This window comes from Felis catus, chromosome A3, assembly GCF_018350175.1.
Source record: "Felis catus isolate Fca126 chromosome A3, F.catus_Fca126_mat1.0, whole genome shotgun sequence".
NCBI lineage: Eukaryota > Metazoa > Chordata > Mammalia > Carnivora > Felidae > Felis > Felis catus.
In genome coordinates, this window is record NC_058370.1 from 87,654,714 (window position 1) to 87,677,138 (window position 22,425).

At 44.3% G+C, this 22,425-nt stretch overlaps 1 protein-coding gene across 2 annotated transcripts in view; it reads right to left on the bottom strand.

The window, feature by feature from the left end:
• The window catches only part of CD207 (CD207 molecule), a 50,156-nt gene that overhangs the window by 7,286 nt on the left and 20,445 nt on the right, over positions 1-22,425 (bottom strand). For both annotated transcript variants that reach the window (XM_023251752.2, XM_019827370.3), the window contains exon 2: positions 21,128-21,271. In XM_023251752.2, coding sequence (XP_023107520.1) covers positions 21,128-21,271 — 144 coding nt within the window. The remainder of the gene's footprint in view (positions 1-21,127; positions 21,272-22,425) is intronic.

The following is a 22,425-nucleotide window of genomic DNA, read 5'->3' on the forward strand; positions in this document are numbered from 1 at the left end:
CTCCAGGTGGCTCATTTGGTTACAGAACCTTGGTTCCACCAGTGTTCAGAAGGGATTAGAATGTTCTGGTTCTGGGATCTCATGCTTGTACCCAGTCAAACCTCAGAGTTGCCTCAGCCCTTCTGCTCCTAGCCCCTGGCCCTACATTTACAACCTGTCATAGTCCAGAGCCTGGGGTGGAGAAGAAGCCAAATTACTCAAGGCTCTGGTAGAAGGGGCCTATAAGGTCTTAGTCACCTCCTGAGGCATGTGGGAGAGTCTGCCTAACCTGGAGTGTGTGGACTCTTCCTTCTCTGTCCAAAAGTTGGCTTTTCCCAAACTTCTGCTGGTTCGTAGCATCAGGTATTAATGAAACACCTATATGCCTTCTCACTAGTCCCAGGAAAGGATCCAGAGACCTCACCAAGCTGAGCCCACTGCATAAGAAGGGGCTGGGCTTGGGGGGGGGCATATGCTCTGAGTGGTGGGAACGGAGGCCTCACATAGATATTCTGCTGAGCCAGCATGAGGAAGCTAAGCAAGAAGCAACCAGAATCTTGGGCTGTGGACCCACCAGGGTTTCAGAGATGGTGGATGTAAAAGTCCCAGCCATGAGGAGTTTCATTTCCCACTTTGTGGGGAAGAACAGAGTCACAAGCTATTTTCCTATGGCCATGCTCATCTATCTGCAGGTACTGACTGAGCACGTCTCCCATGCATCCCTCTGGGTGCCTGTCTGGCCCCTGACCTGACAGTCTTGGAGGAAAAAGACAAAGCAAGAGGCGAATACCTCAGCCATACTTTCCTGCCAGGGAAATGGGAGGCTCTCCTGGACACTCAGGAGATCCCAGCTCTTCTAAACAGAGGAGGAACTTTGGGTCAGACTTAGAGTGACCAAAAATCACTGCCGTGATGAGAGAAAGGGAAGTCCATGCTCATTTCTCTGTTTCTCCACTTGCCATGACCTTGGGGTTCTAAGACTTTCTTTGGAGAAGGAGGGAGGAAGGAAACAGTTTTGCCACTTTCCCCTTTCTCTGGTTGGGATTCCCCTTCTGCTTGGAGATGGACCATGGCCATAATCAGTGGAAGTGGAGAAGAGACCTGGGTTGCTTGAAATGCCCCAGAAGAGCCAAAAGTCATCTCCAAGGATAGCAATCCCAATCCCTCCAGTCAAGGCCTGGAGGAAACCAGAGTGGACAACACACTGGGAAAGGGGATGGGGAGGCCTGGGAGGGGGGTGCAGAGAGGAGAGGGGAGAAGGGCTATGAGATGAGAATGAAGACACTGTGACAGCTGGTCAGGCTTTCCACAGCCTCCGAGGGGACTCCTGTGTATAATGTGATGTCAGGTTTGACCAGCAGACCCCAGATAACCAAGGGATTCTAGGCTGACTTCTAGGTATGTGTCCCAGCAACAGGAGACAGGGCAGAGAAACCAACACAAAAGCAGTGGTGGGAGTACCATTCATCCTCCAGTTCTCCTAGGATGCCCACTTTGCACCAGGTGCAAGAAGAAAGACAGCTAGAGATACTGTCTCCAGAAATAGTGTTCCTCTTGTGGACAAAATGTACATCTTTAATTCTGGGAAGGATTAAAGGATGAAGGACAGTTCAGAAAGCCTCTCCAGGTCTCCCTTGATGTTGGGAATGGGTTCCTCTTTTTTAGGATATTATGTAGGGGCAGGTTTCTCTGGAATGATGACAATGGGCCAGACCTCAGTGAACAGGCCATTACATCTGGTGGCAACCGGTGTGGTGTTGATATGGGTGAGTAGCCTGGTTACACAGAAGGATCACCATGTTTTGGGCTGAGGAAGGTCCTCTGAACCATCCAAATCAAAGAGCTCTTGCCTGTGACCTTAGTAGGAAAGGCAGATTCGTGTCGGGAAAGTAACAAAAGGCTCTTGGGGAAAGTATGCCTAGTTTTTTTTTAAGTTTATTTATGTATTTTGACACAGAGAGAGAAAGAGAGTGTGCAAACGTGGGGGAGGGGCAGAGAGAGAGGAAGAGAGAATCCTAAGTAGGCTCTGCACAGCCAGTGTGGAGCCCAAGGCAGGACTCAGACTCACAAACTGTGAGATCCTGACCTGAGCTGAAGTCAGACACTTAGCCAACTGAGCCACCTAGGGACCCCTGCCTAGTTTCTTTTTTAAATCTTTTATGTATTTATTATATCACTAATGCTATTTATTACAGAAAAAAATCCAGGTAAGCAAAATGAAAAAAATTACCTACCATAAAAAAATCTGTGCAATTTATTCTAACTATCTACATGTATGCACGTATGTGTGTGTGTGGGGGGGTGTATCTCCATAGCTATATCTATGTGCATATATTTATATAAGTATCTAACAGGATGGCTTCTGCTTATTTTCCCCAGCATCCTTCCCATCTCCATTTCTGATAGCAAGAGTCCCCTTCCTTTGGGAAATGAGCCCTCCCTTTTTTAATCCCCACATTGCTTGGTTCATAGCATCAGCACTTTGAGTTTCTATCACACCTCATCATTCTGACACAGAGACTTCTGCCTTTTGCTTCTACTTTTAAGGACCTTTATATTACCCAGATAATCCAGGATAATTTCCCTACCTTAAAGCCAGATGATTATCAACCCTAATTCCACTTTGCCATGTAACTTTATAAACTCCCAGATTCTGGGGATTGGAATGTAGACATCTTTGGGGCCATTATTCTGACTACCATATTAAGTTAGAGTAGCCTTAATAGAACCATTCAGAAAGCTTGGTATATACCCTTAGAGTTTGAGAGATATAGAGTCTGATACTGGACACATGAAAGAAGTCTAAGGCCTTCAGTAGATGAATGGATAAATAAACTGTGGTATACCCAGACAACAGAATATTATTCAGTACAAAAAAGAAATGAGCTATCAAGCCATGAAAAGACGTGACGGAACCTTAAATATTATTAAGTGAAAGAAGCCAATGTGAAAAGGCTACATACTATATGGTTCCAACTAGATGACATTCTGGAAAAGGCAAACTATGGACACAGTAAAAAGATCAGTAGTTTCCAGGGATAACCGGGAGGGAGGAAGGGACAGGTGGAACATGAAAGATTTTTAGGGCAGTGAAACTATTCTGTAGGATACTGTAATAGTGAGTACCTATCAATATACATTTGTCAAGACCCATAACATGTACAAGAGTGAACCCTAATGTGAACTATGGGCTTTGAGTGATAATGGTGTGTTGGTGTAGGTTCATCAACCGTAACAAACATACTGCTCTCGTGGGCGAGGCTGATATGATAGTCGAGGAGGCTGGGGGAAGTCTAGGTGGGGACTGTATGAGAAATCTCTATACTTTCTGTTTAATTTTACTGTGAACATAAAACTGCTCTAAAAAAATAGTCTATTTAGGGGTGCCTGGGTGGCACAGTCGGTTAAGCGTCCGACTTCAGCCAGGTCACGATCTCGCGGTCCGGGAGTTCAAGCCCCGCGTCGGGCTCTGGGCTGATGGCTCAGAGCCTGGAGCCTGTTTCTGATTCTGTGTCTCCCTCTCTCTCTGCCCCTCCCCCGTTCATGCTCTGTCTCTCTCTGTCCCAAAAATAAATAAACGTTGAAAAAAAAATTAAAAAAAAATAGTCTATTTAAAGTGAATGGGGAGTGGGAGGGGGGGACCTGGGTGGCTCAGTCGGTTAAGCATCTGCCTTTAGCTCAAGTCATGATCTCACAGCTCGTGAGTTTGAGCCCCTCAATGAGCTCACTGTTAGCACAGAACCTGCTTTGGATCTTCTGTCCTCCTCTCTCTTTGCCCTTTCCCCACTTACACTCTCTCTCTCAAAAATAAATAAATCTTAAATAAAGTGAATGGGGACTCAGTCAGTCTCCCTAACTAGAACCTTAAACTTCCTTTGCCTCCCACTGCTCCCTAGGGATGTCCCTGATCCCCACAGCAGCAGCTTCCATCCAGTACCCTTAGAATGAGTGTCTTCCATCATACCTCCCCTGGGAACATCCCCACAGAAATGGATGGTATTGCTCTCATTCATTCACTCAAGCATTCATTTATTCATCCAGTGAAATTTATCAAGTGCTCACTGTGTGCAAGCTCTATGCTAGATGTTAAGGATTCTGCCTTGAACAAAACAGTCATGGCTCCTGCCCTGCAGGAGAATGCAATTCTCTCTGGATAATTCTTGGCATTCACTCGTTCTTTTGCAAGAAAAATAAAGTGTATCTGTGATTACGCCTAAAGCAATAACAACAACAACAAAAACCTTGCAGTTTAAAGTGGTGTAAAATATGAGATTTTCCCAAACTACTTCTATTAAAAAACAGTACAGAGACATAGGTTCATGCTTTCATTTCCTGAAAATAAATCTGCTTCTCCTAATATATCTCTCAACTACATGACAACTATATACTCACACTGCTGTTACCCAGAGCCCCCTTCCCTGAGTGGGGTGGGAGAGAATGAGAGCCACATGTCTAGGACCCAGTGCAGTGGTCCTCAACCCCTGGAACACATTTGTAAAAATGACAGTGCCACATCCCCCCAAATCTGACTTATTTGGTGTGGGTTAGGATTCAGACTTGAGTGACTCCTCCATGCAGTCAGGGTTAAAAACCATCAATCCAGTGGAAAAACGTGAGTTCTGGCATGGAATCCTGCTCTTCCCTACGTCGGTTGGGTGGATGATTTAGGGGAGCGTATGTCACCTGTGTAAGTTCAAGGGACGTGAAATAACTTTATATGGAAACATTTTAATGCTGCGTAACAAGAGCTGCTCCATCTAGGTGACTGGTGAGTGAAAATGTCTGGCGGCACTTGTTCAGAGTTAATGATCTTGAACCAGAAAGGGGAAAAAAGAAGCAAGTTATCTTGTGGCCAAAAGACCCAATCTTCAAGACTCCATAGCTTAACTGCTCTAGGCCTGCAAGTATATGTGCACGGGGCCTTGAAAAGAGTAATCCACCACCCTGTCAGTCGCTCACATGAAACACAAACACAGAGAATCAAGAACACGCCCGGAACCTCTCACCAAACTCATCAACAAATGTTTATTGTGTGCCTTCTGTGTGCCAGGACTGCACTAGCTCCAATAAATACTGGAGCTTACAATAAATATAGCAGAAATAAGTACATCATCACATGTGTTGCATTAAGTGACACGAAGGAAAAGTTCACGGAGCACTCAGAGCATATAGAAGACAAGACCTTGTCTGTAGCGATTAGAGAAGGCTCCCCTGGAAAGTGACACTTGAGCTGAGAATCTGAAGGAGAAGTGGGAGTAAACCTTATGGCAGAGAAAAAGCCATTCCTGCAAGAGGGACTGCTGAGGGAGGCTGGCACAATGGAAGAAGGAAGGTCGGAGAGACTGAAATAAAGGGATGACACAGTCCGGTATTTGAAAACAAAGGCTCCAGAGACAGATCAGCCAGGTTCAAACCTGCGTGGCTGCTTTCAATGTATAACCCTAAGCAAGTTACTTAACTTCTCTGTGCTTCGACTGCCTTGCCTGTAAAATGGGCATTACAATGATATCTGCCTCACAGGGCTTTGATAGAGATTCAATGAGTAAATACAAACACAGGTGTATAGTAAGTACTCAATAAATGTTATTATGATCACTATTCATAATAATGATACTCCTACTTCTATACGTATAGGGGTGGAAACACTCATCTACCTAGTATCATATTGATTACACTGGACCCTTTCCTTCAGGAGCGAGATAGTAAATTGGTCCTGAGAGTGAGAATGAATATGTTTGTCCCACAACAATATTGCCAAAAAGCCCCCTAGAGGAAGGAACTCTCAATAATCAGTAAACTGAATGACCCTTCTATGCGTAAGAGTCAGCCTCTTTGCTCAGCTGATTACTCTGTGGGCTTATGTTCAAAGTGTCATGTCTGTTGGCTATGTATGGGCTCAATAGCATGGATTTCTCCTCTCCAGTGCTGTCACCGCTGTACTCAATCTTCCAGCACAGCAGCTAACTCTGAACCTTCAAAATGGTATCTTTCCCTGGGTGGATCAGAGTGTCACCTAACAGCAGGTGGATTGCCATCATGGAGGGGGCAGTGCTTTGTCGTCATTGCCAAAGAAACTCATTTTGAATTTAGGTTTGTTCTCACTGGTTGCCATCCTTCTACCCGCAACACAATCCATAGTCACTTATTGCACATCATGGCGTCGCACACAACATAGTCCTTCCAAGGAACTCACTTTAGAGTGAAAGAAGAAAGGCGATGGGTTTGTGCCCATGAACCTCATTGGATTTGTCATGTAGTCCATCACCCAGAAATAAGTGGCCTTGTAGAACAGTGGACTTGAATGCTGAAGAGTCAGTTCTAGTACCTCCTGGGAGACAAAGCCTTGAAACATTGGGAGCTGTTCTGTAGCATGTAGCACCTGCTTTAAAATATGGCTGTTTCTTCCCCTAAAATACATGGGCCTGGAGGATTTATACCAAGGAGTGTAAGTAGGTAGTATCTCTCACATTGACATATATATAATGACCCATCCTCAAGGGTCTTATTACATTTCTGAAACTCTGGATCTGCCGACTTAGGGTACCCAGCAGGGAAGGAAGGGGAGGGAATATTTCCACCAAAGAACACAACAATGATTCCCCAGAATTAGGAGATGAGACTGCTACCAGGCTACTTCAAACATCGCATGCCACTGGAAAAACAGGTTTTAAAAAAATGATCATAGGTTTGGCAAAGTCTCAGACTAGGTTTTCCAAAAGCAGACACTGAGATGGAGTTTGGTGTACAAGACTTTTTTATAAAAGACCAACATCTATGGAAGGGGAGTAGGAGGAGACAGGGTTGGGCATAAGCTGAATTGCTGAATTGTAGTACAGGCGAACAAACCTCAATAGGCCCCATGAGGAGCTACAGCATAAATGGCCCACCAGACTTTCCTATGTTAGGTTAAAATGTCCATACCTGATTGACCCTGCCATAATCATTCATTTGGTATAGGCCACTCAGGGAAGGACATGCACTTGGGTGAGGGTATCTCTGTAACTGAGGCTCCCTGAAGGAGTTGAAAGCTGGAGACTATCTGCTGACAACCCCCCCCCCCCGCCCCCACCCCGACTCCACAACAGTTCAGGCAACAGATTCTTCTCTGAAGGGGGATCTGGGAAGTGTATCTCCATATCTACCACATAGGATGGTTGATCCTGACATTCAAGAGAAGAAGGTTCACTGACACACAAATGGGACGTGTAGGTATCCTCTAAGATGGCTTCCAATGATCTCTGCCTTCTGGTATTCATGCCCTTGTGAGCTTGGAAGCATAACCCTCCCCCATCACCTGAGTCTTCAGATGAGACCACAGTGGCAGCCAACAGCCTGAATGCAACCTCATCAGAGACGTTGCATCAGAAGTTCCCGGCTAAGCCACACCTGGATTCCTGGCCCACAAAAAACAAACATGTCTGCTGTTAAAGCCACTGAGTCTGGGGGTAACTTGTTAGGCAGAAATAGATAACTAACACAGGAGGCAGGGAGAATTATGACTAGAATGAAAGCAATAGATACCCTGGACTATCTTCTATTTCAACCTGTAAAGTTTGGAATTCTTCTGGAACTCTTAACAAATGGGACAACCTACAGAATGAGACAGCTTAGAAACTAAGGGCTGACTCATCCCATCAAGTAAAGAAACTAGGCACTTGACGTGCTGACTGAGGGCAACAGAAGAGAGAATAAATCGTTATGGAAGGCAGTCATATGGCCTCATGAATTTAGCAGAAACAAGGGTTAAAGCCACCATACTTGTATTTCCTTCTTGCTGTGTCATGTATCTTTTATTTTTTAATTTAGTTACATTCTTCTTTCTTTTTCCTCTCACTTTCCATTGGATACAACTGTTCAGAATACCCAGATAAGATCATGACAAAACTAAAGAGGATGATCCATCACTCCGTGGCCCTGGACTTCAAGCTGCTTGAAATGATTCAAAAGGACAGTGGGTTGTCTACTCTTGGAAAGAAGACGTGTCTGGATAACATGTAGCTGCACTAGGGCAGGTGATGGCAGCTTAAGGAAGTGTCAGTATGAGGAAAAGGGTGTACATGGGTGTTGGGCTATAGAGATACTTGTCTCTTTGTCCAGGATATCAGTGCCCTTCTAAATAAAGAGAAATCTCAAGATCAGTGGTAGACAGGACCACAATGCTGAGTCAAAAGACAAAAAGGGTTGGATATTTCTTCTTCCCAACACCCTGGCAGCTGAATCTCAGGCACATTACCCAGGCTCAGGCAATCAGATGCCACCATCTGCATGACTGAGACAATAATGCACTGTCTCAGTGCATTTTTGAAGAATCTGAGATTCTTCAAGGGACATCTTGGGAATCTTCTCGTATGTCCTCCTTTCTTTGGTCCTGTCCCATTTTCTAAGCCTTCACATTAAGTCTGAGAACAAGTGGTTACCTTCCCAATAAATGCCTTTGATGCTTAAATTATGCAGACATGGACTTGTTTTCATCAAGAACCCTAGTTTATATACCCATGAAGGTATCTCCTTTCCTATTAAGATAAGATTGATCCAGTTTTCCCACAGTGTGTTAAATGGAACACTAGTCCAGGAGCATGCTCAAAAACGGGTTCAAAGCTTAAATCGGTTTGGCAAACTGTCCATGTTGTACGGGACTTACATGAAGGAAACTAAAAAATGTTGACTGCCAGATATAAAGGAAGATTCCTGGTAACTGTGATCATATTAAGGGTTCTGAGAATTCTTGTGTTAAGAAAATCTATTTAACTGTTTATAACAGGGTTTCCATTACCATTTTTCTTTTACACTTAATGGATGACACTTCTCACTCTGAGAAACACTGCCCTGAAGCCAAAAAAAGGAAGATTCAGAGAGAGACTGCAGTTCCCTCAGATTTCCAAGTTCCAGTTTGCTCTATGAGGTCTTGCCACTTCCCCAGTTGAATCACACAAAAAATCGTCACCCCCTTCCAAAGAGGACATGCTACCCACAAAATATCAGTACCACTCTGTTGAGTAATAGGTACCTTCCCCATTATTTCACATATATCCTTTGACACTAATTGTTTTCTTCTCAGGTCTGCTAAAGACCTCTCTATTCTGTTTTATTAATCTTTGAATCTTTTAATATTACCAAACTAATTGCTTTACCACACATCTTAAAATATGGCAGATCCCCCCTTTTTAACCATTTTTTAAATTAAAATTTTCTTAGCCATTCTTATTCTTCCAAATTACCTTTTGGCAAGTTACAAAAAACAAAGTCCTACTGCAATTTAATGTAAAGGTTAATTTTAGTAAATTTAGTAATTTTAGTAAAGCTGTAAAATAACTTAGGAATATTTGACATCCTTAAAATAGTCTTTACATCTAGATCCACGTGATGTCTATTTCCTTTATATCTGTCAGTCAACATTTTTTAGTTTCCTTCATGTAAGTCCCAACCTTTATTTTTTTAAGGGAAGAAGACAAGGCTATTATTATTTGTAGATGATATGATTTTTTTACCAATGAAATCTGAAAGAACCATCTGGTAGAGTTATTTAAATTGGTAAGATAGTTTAATAATCATATGGACAAAACAATCCACATGAATAACTTTCCTGTGTGACACAAAACAACCCATTAAAAATATGAATATACAGAGAAATTACGAGAATTCTAGATATATTTAGGAGCAGAATTAACAGGACCTGGTGATGGGTTTGGTGTAGTTTGTGGGCCCCCTTTTGCCCCCTATCACTCTCCAGAAAGAACTATGTTGGGTTATACAATCCCATTTCAATTTTAAGAGTCCAAATTTTAGGGCTAGGTACTTTTCAAAATGTTTAGCATTCTGAGCTTGGAGTTTAGGCCCTGCTGGTGAGGTCTTTGCTACTTTTTACTCATTTTGTTGTTTTCGTTCCAATCAGGTGGAGGGGTTTGGTTAGTCAGCTCCCACTGCACCGTTTTCCTCAGAAATCTGCCTGTAAGCTTCTCTGTGACTATTTCCCCCCTGCTCTTTCCCGGTGGTTTGGTGAGGCAGGAGGAAAGATCTACTGGAGTTGCCCCGGGGAAACTGAAATGAAGAATGCAGATCTAGCATCATAGCGGAGGAGAATGGAAGAGGAAGCTTGCCAAAGACAAGGAAACAGACAGGCAGCCCTGAGACCACATATTCACGGTGGCCCTGTAATTCAGAGCAGCCCTGTACATTTCAAAGGCTCTCAGACCCTTTGAAAAAGGAATCTAGCATGCATGGAGGTTGGCAAGGGAAACGCCAAAGCTCTTTTTCTGGACTAACTTAAAACCTTGCAAGTTCTACCCTCAGGAAAGAATATATCAATGTAAATATTGTTATCAGGGCATTGAACTATTGAGTGACTACCAATCAGAATTATGCCTTTTAAGAATTAAAGGTTACACTTCACAGTACATAACAATCTCTGAAGTCCAGACATCCTAAAAGATTCCTTTGTTATACGAAAACAGAACAGGATTATCCCCTTTCAACAAGTCTTCCCACTGGCAGGAGAGTAAAACTGGTGCTCTTTGTGGATTTTCTCAATACACCTCTTTATCAGGACATACTTTAAATAGTCTGTTTCCCTATATTTGCGGGGGGGGGGGGGCGCGCATGGATATTTTTCTCCTGAAGTTTCTAAGATCTTTTTCATGAACACCATGCTCAAGGTTAAACCTACTCTCAAGATTAAGTCCGTTAGTCCAGGAGAAGAGAAAAGTCCTGAGAAACTTCAGTATCGGAAAAAAAAAAAAAAAAGGTAGAAGACAATTTTAAACAAATGTAATATGCAGCAGTATGCTCAAAGATGTTTAAAACTGGCTCTCCAGTTCTAGAGGGGAAACCCTGATTTGTAATATTTGCCATTGTCATTGTGTAAATATTTCCACTGTGGCCATCAAGTAACCAACACAATGTCACTGAAAGCAGAGTTGAGAAGAGATGCACATGATAGGCTCTTGAGAGCCTGTAAGGGCCAATTCCAGCACACCACTAAGGGACAAGTAATGTTTTCCTCCTGCGGCCCAATCTATCCAATTACGTGGTTTTTCTCCAGCCTTGCACTCCAGGAAGGAGAGGAGGAAATTCAGCTGTAGGTCTGGGACAAGAGGACAGGAGTACTATTAAATGCTATCAGGGAGACCCAGAGAGGGGAAAGATATAAAGACCCAGAGAAGGAGTGAGCCCCCGTTCCTTTTGGGGATCCTCCATTCTGAGTATTTACTTGTCCATTTCCACCAACAATGTGCTACTGCCTGCGTTAAGTTCTCTCTGTAAATTCCAGAATGAACTGTTCCTCTTCCCTGGCCACAAGAGACCTGATTGTCCCCCAGGACCACAACTCCCAGATGTGGGCATGGCTCCCTTGCCTGGGTATGGCCTATAGTTACCTTCTGGGGAGTGGGTGACTTGACAAGGGAATCCCCTGGCTGCTGGGTACTTTCCCTGGAGCAAGAACCACGAGGACCACAAAGGCCTGGTGTTTCATCACCAGAAAAATGGGTGGAGGGGGAAGGCTACATGTCTACAAAGAACAAAGACCCTTTCCATGGGTGTAGCAGCTCCAGGCACCTGGACATCCTAGAGACATTTTCCAGGTATATGGGAAGAAATTAGATGCATAATGGGATTGGCAGTCTCTTGTTTCAAAGGATTCTCATTACCCTGAAAATTAAAAATCTATCATCTTCAACAAAACCCTTCAGGATCTGGCACCTGTCTCTCTCCACATTCCCATCTCTCACCACTCCTTTTCATGGGATGTATTCACATTTGGAAATATTCCAAGCCTGTTTCTTCCTCAGGTCCTTTGAACTTGGAAATGCATGTATTTGTGTGTGTGTACATATACATTTTTTTTTTTTGCTGAACCATTTGAAAGTAAATTGTAGCACTGAGGCATTATTTGATATTTCCACAATTACCCTGAAAACAAGGACATTCTCCTCCACAATCATAATACCATTACCACATCCAAGGAATATAATGTGGCTGCAATATCTAAACTATATATAAACATCTAAAAAAACAAAGTCCCTTAGTGCTGGTGGGGAAAGTTCCTGACTCTAGGATCCAATTAAAGTTTGCACACTGCATTTTATTGTCATGGTCCTGTAGTTTCCTGTAACCTGGAACAGGCTCACCACCTCACCATCACTCACACACACATACATTTTTTTTTAAGTTTATTTATTTTGAAAGAGAGGGGGCAGGACCAGCAGGGGAGGGGCAGAGAGAGAGGGAGACAGAGGATCCGAAGCAGGCTCTGTGCTGACAGCAGACAGCCTGATATGGGGTTCGAACTCATGAACCATGAGATCATGACCTCAGTCAAAATCAAGAGTCAGGGGCGCCTGGGTGGCTCAGTCGGTTAAGCGTCCGACTTCGGCTCAGGTCACAATCTCGCGGTCTGTGAGTTCGAGCCCCGCGTCGGGCTCTGTGCTGACTGCTCAGAGCCTGGAGCCTGATTCGGATTCTGTGTCTCCCTCTCCCTCTGACCCTCCCCCGTTCATGCTCTGTCTCACTCTGTCTCAAAAATAAATAAACGTTAAAAAAATTTTAAAAAAAAATCAAGAGTCAGATACTTAACCAATTGAGCCACACAGCTATCCCACACACCTCTTTTTATCATTCATGACATTGATATTTTGGAGAGTCCAGGCCAGTTGCTTGTAGACTGTCCTCAATTCTAGATTTGTCTGATTGTTTCTTCATGATTAGACTCACATTATGATTTTCTTTTTAAAACAAACTGTTAGTGCAGCTTGACCCCCCCTTGTAGGTGGGGTAGTGGGTGGTGACTGAGCTGGGGAGCCAGCAGGTGTGCACCAACCATGGCCAAGCCTGGCCTCCAGGTGTTCCCTGGTCTCCACAGCCCTGCTGCTGCTCAGATCCTGAGGCTTCCCAAGTTGGAACCATAGCGAGGAAATTTCCAGCCAAGGGCTATGTAGCCAAGTGTTTGTTGTTTTCTGAAAGCAGTATCTGAACCCCTGTGGCAAACATGTCTTGATGGAGGACATAGAAACCAAGAAGCAGAGTGCCTGGCTGGCTCAGTTGGTGGAACGTGCAACTCTTGATGTCCAGGTCATGGGTTCAAGTCCCACATTGGGCACAGAGCTTACTTGAAAGAAAGAAAAAAAGAAAGAAAGGAATCAGGAAGCAACTTTGTCCATAAGCCTGTGTCATAGGGACCCCTGACCAAGACAACAATGACCAACTAGGTAGAAAGACTGTTTCCTGCCACTGTGGCACTCAGTGCATATCCCAGAGGTCTCCGTTGTGAGACCACAGAAACAGACACATCACACACCTGTGATACCAATCATACCCACTTAGTTTAAGGAGGAATGATGCCTTACTATGTGAACTCTGAGAACAGAGGCTGGGTCCAAACCTCCTGTGATGCCCTGGGACTCCTCTAGTGGTGTCTTTAAAGCCATCCAAGAATTTGACTCGCCTAGTGGAAAACTAAAGTGGTCAAATGAAGAGTTCTACTTCTGGCCAAGGTGGAATAATAGGAGAAGAAGAGACAGCATTCAGGAAACAATGATCCTTAAGACACTGGTAATCAGGCAATGCAAGACATGATCCCTGAGATGAAGGAAACAAGTGAGGGGAGCCCTACAGTTGCCCAGCTTGTATCTTCAGAGCTTCCACAGCATATAAAGAACAGGCAGAGCCCAGCACACTCCCTGAGTTGAGGGGAAAGAGCTGAGAGTCCAAGGAGATGGAGGACACAGGACAGAGCTCCCAAGAGGAGAGCTGCACAGATACCTCCTCAATTCCAGAGACCTGCAGAGGGTCCCCTTGAGTATCCAGTAGAGTACTGACTGTGCATCTGGCCATTAAACATAGATCGTGTCACTGTAGAGCTCACTCCTCATTAATCAACAGGAAGAGCATAACATTAGCAACTTAGGCAACAACAGATGTTGGCGAGGATGCGGAGAAAGAGGATCTCTTGCACTGCTGGTGGGGATGCAAGCTGGTGCAGCCATTCTGGAAAACAGTATGGAGGTTCCTCAAAAAATTAAAAATAGAACTACCCTAGGACCAGCAGTTGCACTACTAGGTATTTATCCAAGGGATACAGGTGTGCTGTTTTGAAGGGGCACGTGCACCCCCATGTTTATAGCAGCACTATCAACAATAGGCAAAGTGTGGAAAGAGCCCAAATGTCCATTGATGGATGAATGGATAAAGAAGATGTGGTATATATATACAATGGAGTATTACTCAGCAATCAAAAAGAATGAAATCTTGCCATGTGTGACTACGTGGATGGAACTGGAGGGTATTATGCTAAGCGAAATTAGAGAAAGACAAATATGTGACTTCACTCATATGAGGACTTTAAAATACAAAACAGATGGACCTAAGGGAAAGGAAACAAAAATAATATAAAAACAGGGAAGGGGACAAAACGTAAGACACTCTTAAATATGGAAAACAGAGGGTTACTGGAGGGGTTGTGGGAGAGGGCATGGGCTAAATGGGTAAGGGCCATTAAAGAATCTACTCCTGAAATCATTGTTGCACTATATGCTAACCAACTTGGATGTAAATTTTAAAGAAACATAAATTAATTAATTAATTAAAAATATAAAGGAAAAAACAAAACAAAACAAAACAGAAGAACAGAGGATCCCATTCCTGAATGCCCTGCCTCTGCGGGCTCCTTTCCTGTTATCACAATTACACCCATGCTTTCTCCTTCAGTGGCCCATAGATGGCGCCATTACCTTTGACTGGCTTTACAGAATTACTCTAGGCTAAGGCTTCATGTTTTTACTATGTGTGTCAATCTGGTCTTCCTTGAAATTTCCAGGACTGCATGATAGTTATATTGGAATCCTGGCCTTCCAGGGAACAGGACTGCACGATAGTTATATTAGGATCCTGGCCTTCCAGGGATTCCAGACTCCCTTAATAAATGTAGCAAGCAATACTAGTAATCCCATTCCTATCCCTCACTCCCTGGGCCAGGACCCACGAGGCTTCAGTAAATGTATAAAGTGGCCAGATTCTGGGGCGCCTGGGTGGCTCAGTCGGTTGAGCATCCGACTTCAGCTCAGGTCACGATCTCACGGTTCGTGAGTTCGAGCCCTGCGTCAGGCTCTGGGCTGATGGCTCAGAGCCTGGAGCCTGCTTCCGATTCTGTGTCTCCCTCTCTCTCTGCCCCTCCCCCATTCATGCTCTGTCTCTCTCTGTTTCAAAAATAAATAAACATTAAAAAAAATTTTTTTTTAAATAAAAATAAAGTGGCCAGATTCTTTGAACAGAGAGAGACAGGTGATGGCTTTATGGAAGACAGACAACTGCAGGCCTTGTCCCCAAGGAGCAAGACACAGACAAAAGTCTTGGTCTTCAGAAACCAGCCAAACTGGAGGCGGTCTCTGTCCTACCAGCTGTGGCTGTTAAATACACCAAGCCCTGACACAATCAGTTCCAAAAGTCTAGAACATTTAGAAATGCCAGGTTCCCATTGTGAGGAGATCCTCAGCAAACAGGAGACAGGCAGCAGAGGGACCCCGTATCCCTGCTCCACCAAAGCTGTTCTTGCCAAGGGCAAGAAGACCTCCACACAAAAGAAAGACACCTGGACAGTAAATGCCTCTCGATGTGATGCAAGCACCACTCATGAGGTTCAGCTGTCCCAAACAGAAAAAAAGAAAAATCAAACCTGAATCTGATAATCCTCCCAATCTAATTGCCAGGGAATAGAGCAACATGGTAAAAGGCACCAGAGGGGCCAGCAAAATTCAGAGTCAAAGACTCTTAAGGATACATGGACTAGCTTTTACATGCACACGCACACGCGTGCGTGCACACACACACACACACACACACCAAGTTGAACAGTCACAGATTTTAAAAGCTCAAAAAAATGTGTCACACAGACGCAATGTATAATTGGATGCTGACGGAAACAAGCTACCTATAAAAAGACACATGAGATAATGTAGAAAATATGAACAATGACTAGATATTGGTAATGTAAGAATTAGTACTAATTTGTAGGTATAATTACTGTGGTCTTTCTAAAGAGCTCTTCTTAGACACACTTAAGTATTTACAATAAAAATGGTATAATAGGGGTGTCTGGGTGGCTCAGTCAGTTGAGCATCTGACTTCAGCTCAGGTCATGATCTCACGGTTCGTGGGGCTTGCCCCATGTCAGGCTTTGCACTGACAGGGCAGAGCCTGCTTCGGATTCTCTGTCTCCCTCTCTCTCTGCCCCTCTCCGGCTCATGTTCTCTCTCTCTCTCTCTCAGAAATAAACATTAAAAATGATAGAATATCTGGGATTTGCTTTAAGGCAATTTGAGGGAGGGGCGCCTGGGTGGCTCAGGCGGTTAGGTGTCCGACTTCGGCTCAGGTCATGATTTCACAGTTTGTGAGTTCGAGCCCCGTGTCGGGCTCTGTGCTGGCAGCCTGGAGCCTGCTTCAGATTCTGTGTCTCCCTCTCTCTCTGTTCCTCCCCTGCTCTCACTCTCTCACTCTCTCAAAAATAAATAAAGATTAAAAAAAAAAAACTTTTAAGACAATTTGAGGGAGAACAATAGGGAGTTAGATCAAGTAAGATTGGTCAGCTCTTGAAGCTGTGTAATCGGTATATGGCAATCATTATATTAGTCTCTCTACTTTTGTATTTGCTTTAAAATGCATAAGGCTAAAAAAGGAGAGAGTGCCTAGCAAAGTGTATCAGGTAGCCAGAGTCAACCAATCAGAGTTGAGATTATGGATCAGCCTTCTCTGCTCAACTCTGGGCTGGGTAATCCTGGGAAAGAGGCTGTGAACCAGGAAAGAACCCAGAGGTCTTAAAGGTGAATCTGTTCTGATAGGGTCAGAAGCCTGATCCTTAGAACCTGGCCATTTTGACAGAATCAATCTTTCTTCTTCTTTCCTTCCTTCCTTCCTTCCTTCCTTCCTTCCTTCCTTCCTTCCTTCCTTCCTTTCTCTGCCCTTCCTTCCTTCCTTCCTTCCTTCCTTCCTTCCTTCCTTCCTTTCTCTGCCCTTCCTTCCTTCCTTCCTTCCTTCCTTCCTTCCTTTCTCTGCCCTTCCTTCCTTCCTTCCTTCCTTCCTTCCTTCCTTCCTTCCTTCCTTCCTTCCTTCCTTCCGTGTGTGTGTCTTTTTGTTGCTGTTATTGTTCTCCCTCAATCGCTGGTAAAATTCTTTTATGAAAATTGCAACTTCCTTCAGATGTAATTAGAGGGACTAAGGGAAGTCGGGCCTGCTTACCAAATGTTGAGACCCCCACTCTCATGCCCAGCCCTCTTCTCTCACTGGCCCCCAACCTGCTGGCAACCTGGCCTTTCCCTCCAAGCAGTGGACTGGGAGAAACTTCTCTGGGGTATCCAACCAGCCCAGGAGAAGAATCTTCAAGGCAATGAAATTGACAGTTTTTCTGAAGGTTTTAAGAGGAATTTTAAAGGATTGGCAGTTTGAGGTTGGATTATTTCAAAGTGCATAGAAAACTAAACAAATAAGAAAGAGAAAACAATTATTAAAAAAAAAACCAGTAGTGCAGGAAAGTATACTGTGAATAATAACATTTACGTATTCATACTAATATAAATACTGAATTGATGTGCCAAATGCTACTTATTGGTTTGCAGTCCCCATTTCCATTCCTGCTTTGTTCTCCCCTATATCACAGTGGGTGGATGGCTAGAAACCATATTTCAGACTTGCATAAAGCTTCAGATCTGATTGTAATTTCAGATTTGGTTGTTTTAGCTTGACCTAGCAACAACCTAGAAGTGCGATGCAGTCCCCCACTAGGGATGATGAATTTGTACATTTATTCCTGTAATTCCCTCAGTTTTTGCTTTCTTGATAGAAGCTATGTTAAGCGCATGTTTAGAATGCTTATATCTTCTCGGTGAATTTGTCATTACCTAGTGTCCCTCACCATCCATAATGATGCTTTTTGCCTTAAAGTCCCATTGGTAGGATATTATTATGGCCACACCAGCTATTTATTTGTTTGCCTGATACATCTTTTTCCATCTCTCTCAGCTTTTTTGTGTCTTTATGCATTAGGTGTGTCTGTTTTAATAAACATAGAGCTAGGTTTGTTTCTCTTCCTTTTTGGGTTCTTTCTCCAAAAGTGTTTTCAGTGCAGCTCATTCTACAGCACACACTGAGAAAAATGTTCACTGTGCCCCCCTCCTCTTTGAATGGCAATCTGCCTGGATATAAAATTCCAATTTCAAAAGTCTTTCCCTTTAATATTTAAAAACAAATTTTTATAACAGTTATGTATTTTTGAGAGACAGAGAGAGACAGAGCGTGAGTGGGGGAAAGACACAGAGAGAGGGAAACACAGAATCTGAAGCAGGCTCCAGGCTCTGAGCCATCAGCACAGAGCCCAACACGGGGCTCAAACTCACAAACTGTGAGATCATGACCTGAGCCGAAGTCAGACACTTAACCAACCGAGCCACCCAGGCGCCCCTCTCTTTAATATTTTAGAAGTGCTTCGTGATTGTTGTTTACATCCACCGCTACTATTGAAAACTCTGAGGTCAACCTGACCTAAGCGGAAGTGACCTGCTCCTACTCTCTGGTAGCTTTTAGAATTTTCTCTTTGTCTTTGATATTCTTAAGTTTCAGTATAACATATCTAGGAGGGAACTTTTTCCTCATCTCTCCTGTTTGGTATCATGTAAACCCTTTCCATTCAAGGTTGTTCATCTTTTTAACATTTCAACAAATTTCTATTATTTCTCCAAAGGTGTCCTCTTCTGCATAGTTAATTTTCTCTCTTTCTAGGACTCCTGTTATCTGGATCCTGGCACTTATACTTCTACTGTCATACCTCTTGTAATCTAAGTTTCCTTATTATTTGTTCTTCACTGCTTCCTTCCGTGAGACTTCTCTAATTTGATCTTCCAACTCACTGTTGATTAATTGTGCCTCCTCCATTATAATTTACCCCATCTATTGTGTTCTTTATTTTGACTATTGCTCACATTTAATATTTCTCCCTGCTTTTTTATAATTCCTTGTTTTATATTATATTATTAATAACTTCCCCATCTCCTTACGTATATGTATTGTGCTTATTTTAAATTATTGGCCCATCTATTCTAATATCTCAAAAGATACATATTGTCTCATTTGTTATTTGTTATTGTCTCATATTGTTATCTTTTGAGATACTTGTTCTCCTCAGGTGTCTAGTTATTTTGGCTTATGAAATCATATTCCCCGCGAAATTCCAACCACTCTGTCTGGTAGTGAGTTTAGGGAAAGAACTGAAGTTCAAACCCTAGTCCTTGTCAGCCCTACGAGCACAAAAAAGAAGGGAGAAGATGAGCCTAAGATGAGCCTAAGATGAGCACTAGAGCCATGAATAATCACACTTGTGTGCTATCACCCCACTAGGCAACTTCTGAAGTCAAGACTTCAATTTCAGACCCCATGGAGAAGCAGCACTGGGTGGTGGTGGTTCTCCTAGGTTATGACCCACCAGCCCTGGGAGTGTAGAGGAGGAAAAGTAGAGAATAAATGCACGAGGCCAGTCAGTTCCCACTGATTTTCCCAACTACCCCAGCAAGGCCTGTTTTCTACTCTAATAGTACCCCATGGATACCTATCCAAGCTTAATGGGCCATTTGCACATATTAAGGAAGGACATGATGGTTTTTCCCAAAGCAATGGAGTAGGCACAGGGCAAATAAAAATTAAAATACTATTCTGCCCCAAATTAAACTGAAACCTCCACCTCTTTGTGGCTTTTTAATGCCAGGGTTTGGGGGAATCGTTCCAGGTACACCTCAAAAATCACAGGCTCCTATTCTCTGCTTTAGTGGAATTGCTTCCAGTGTTCAGCCAGTGAGCTCAAAGAAGCTCTTCACATACTGATAAGGAACCATTGTCAAAATATAAGTGAACAAGCAGGGTAGAGACCAGTGCGATATACTGCCATTTGTGTACAGAAGGTGGCTTTTGTGGGTGTGTGTGCTTTTACTGGTATACGTACAGAATGTCCCTGGAAAGTTACACAAGAAACTAAAACTACTGAATGCCTCTGTGGAGGGTATCTGAGTGATGAGGGATGGCAGTAGGGAATTTAAGCTGTTAACACCTTTTTGTGTTATTTTATTTTAAAGCATATTTTTAAGTTAACAAATATCTCAAATACGCACACAAATTACCTTCAGGTTCCAGGGTTCTCTCCCAGCCTGTGACTCTCATGTCTAGGTGGGTACAACACTGCCCATGTCAGCCTATTGGAATCCTCCCCATTTTCACAAGCCATCAAAAAACACCACTTCCGGGGCGCCTGGGTGGCTCAGTCGGTTAAGCGTCCGATTTCGGCTCAGGTCATGATCTCACAGTCCGTGAGTTCGAGCCCCACGTCAGGCTCTATGCTGACAGCTCAGAGCCTGGAGCCTGCTTCGGATTCTGTGTCTCCCTCTCTCTCTGATCCTCCCCCCGTTCATGCTCTGTCTCTCTCTGTCTCAAAAATAAATAAAAGTTAAAAAAATTAAAAAAAAAACAAAATGCCACTTCCTTCATTAAGCCCTCTCTGAACACCACAGCAAGAAGATATTCTCTCCTCTGAACTCTCGGCCCATGTTGGGGACAACCATCTTTATGTCCTGATTACTTTCTATGACACAATTTCATTATTTGTGTACCTATCATATCTCCCCTGCTCATTCAATTGGCCTTGAGGAATGCTACTTTGTTGAAATGGGTCCAGTATCCAAACACCAGATTCCCAGTGGCATCCTCCAGGCTCATTTTTAGACAATTCTAATTCACACACAAGCCACACACTTGCCCTTATGAATGTCCCCTAGTAGCCATTGTCCTGAACAGGGGTCCACCACATCCTAGGCCAGTGGCCTGAGGAGCACCAGAATCCCACATTCAGACAGGTGGATAAATTAATGGCCATAGGCCATTTCCTCCAACTTTACATATACGACAAAACTGAGCCACAGAAACCAACAATCCAAGGTGGCCAGATTTAGAGATGAGAGCAACAGCCTCTGACTCTCTTCTGTGACTGTTTTCCTAGAAAACAGTCCTCAGTCAGGGAAGTCCCTTCCATAGGACAGAAGAGGAGGCTAGGAAAGGCCTGTTCTCTTAATCTTTAGGGGGACCCACTTCCCCAACATAGTTGGTATTCTTGTTGTCATGTTTTTACCTGTTTGGTTAAAGATAACGATTGTCCTCTTGCTTAAGTTGGCAAACACAGTAAAGAACTGTTGCCCCGTGGTCTGCAAGGATCTAATCTCCTGCCACCTGTCAAGACGTAAGACGGGAAGCTCAGGAAAGAGACAAGTGTAACCTGGAACAAAGCAGACACAAATGCACACATCAGAACTGCTCCTCCTCCCCAATCTCTCTTCCCAGGGCCCTTTTGCACAAGAAAGTTCCACCTGGTGGGCTTTTAGGGTCTACAATGCTTGTGCAGGTGCAACCCTTTGGTGACCTCTGACCTTCACGGTACCAGGCTTGTGCTTTACACTACAGTTATTCTCGTATTGTCACTCTGTGTTAGTTGCTCCTATGTCTGTTTCCCCTACCGGACACCGAAAATGGAGACACTGAGGGGAGGAGGGCGGTGACGTCAGGCCACAGAGCAGCCTGGGGTGGGGGCTGCCATTGTTCACTACCGCAATGTGGGGGTATTCATCATCCTGGTACCGTCAAAACTCAGGAAGGACTTCAGAAACCAATACAGGACGCCTCTGTGGCCCCGACCACAGCTCTCTGGGCTCCGGGTCTGGTCTTAAGGGGGCCCACGGCCCCGCCCCATTCCTACCCCAGAGGGGTGCAGAGGGACCGGGGTTAGGGAGAGCAGACTCCAGCACCCGGAGCAGACAGGTAAACCAGAGAAATGACACCCGCGACTAGCGTCTCGGGCCTTGTCCCCCCCACTCCGGACCTCCACCCCTATCCTGGACCTGCACGGGCAGGATCGGAGAATCAAGAGGGCGGGCGCCCGTCACCCAGGGCGCATGCGCAGAGTGGGCGGAACGAGGCGAAGCCCCATCGTCGCTTAAGCTCGCAACCAGCAGGGGGCGACACGAGGACGCCTCCCTGCTTGCGGCCGGGGAGCTAATGACTTCGCCGCTGGCGGGTGGGCTGGCACCGGACTGGGGGCTCGGGAAGAGAAGAGAAGCGGCCAGCCTCCAGGTAAAATTAGCGGAAAGATAGGACGTGGCAGTAGAGAGCATGCCTGGTGCGCCCCAAGTCGTCCCTGATACCTCGGACTTAATACTTACATGCTCGCCCCACCATGTGTGTGGTGCAGTAGTGGAGTCTCAGGCTTTGGCCTGAGACTGAAAGACTTTCAGCCTCACCGTTTACTGTGTAATTTGGGGCAAGTTATCGAGCCTGACTGAGCCTTGGCTTTCCTATTTATTAAATGGGGTAGTAGACCCTACCTCATTGGTTCATTATGGAGCTCACAAGCACACAAGCAAGTGCTTAATAAAT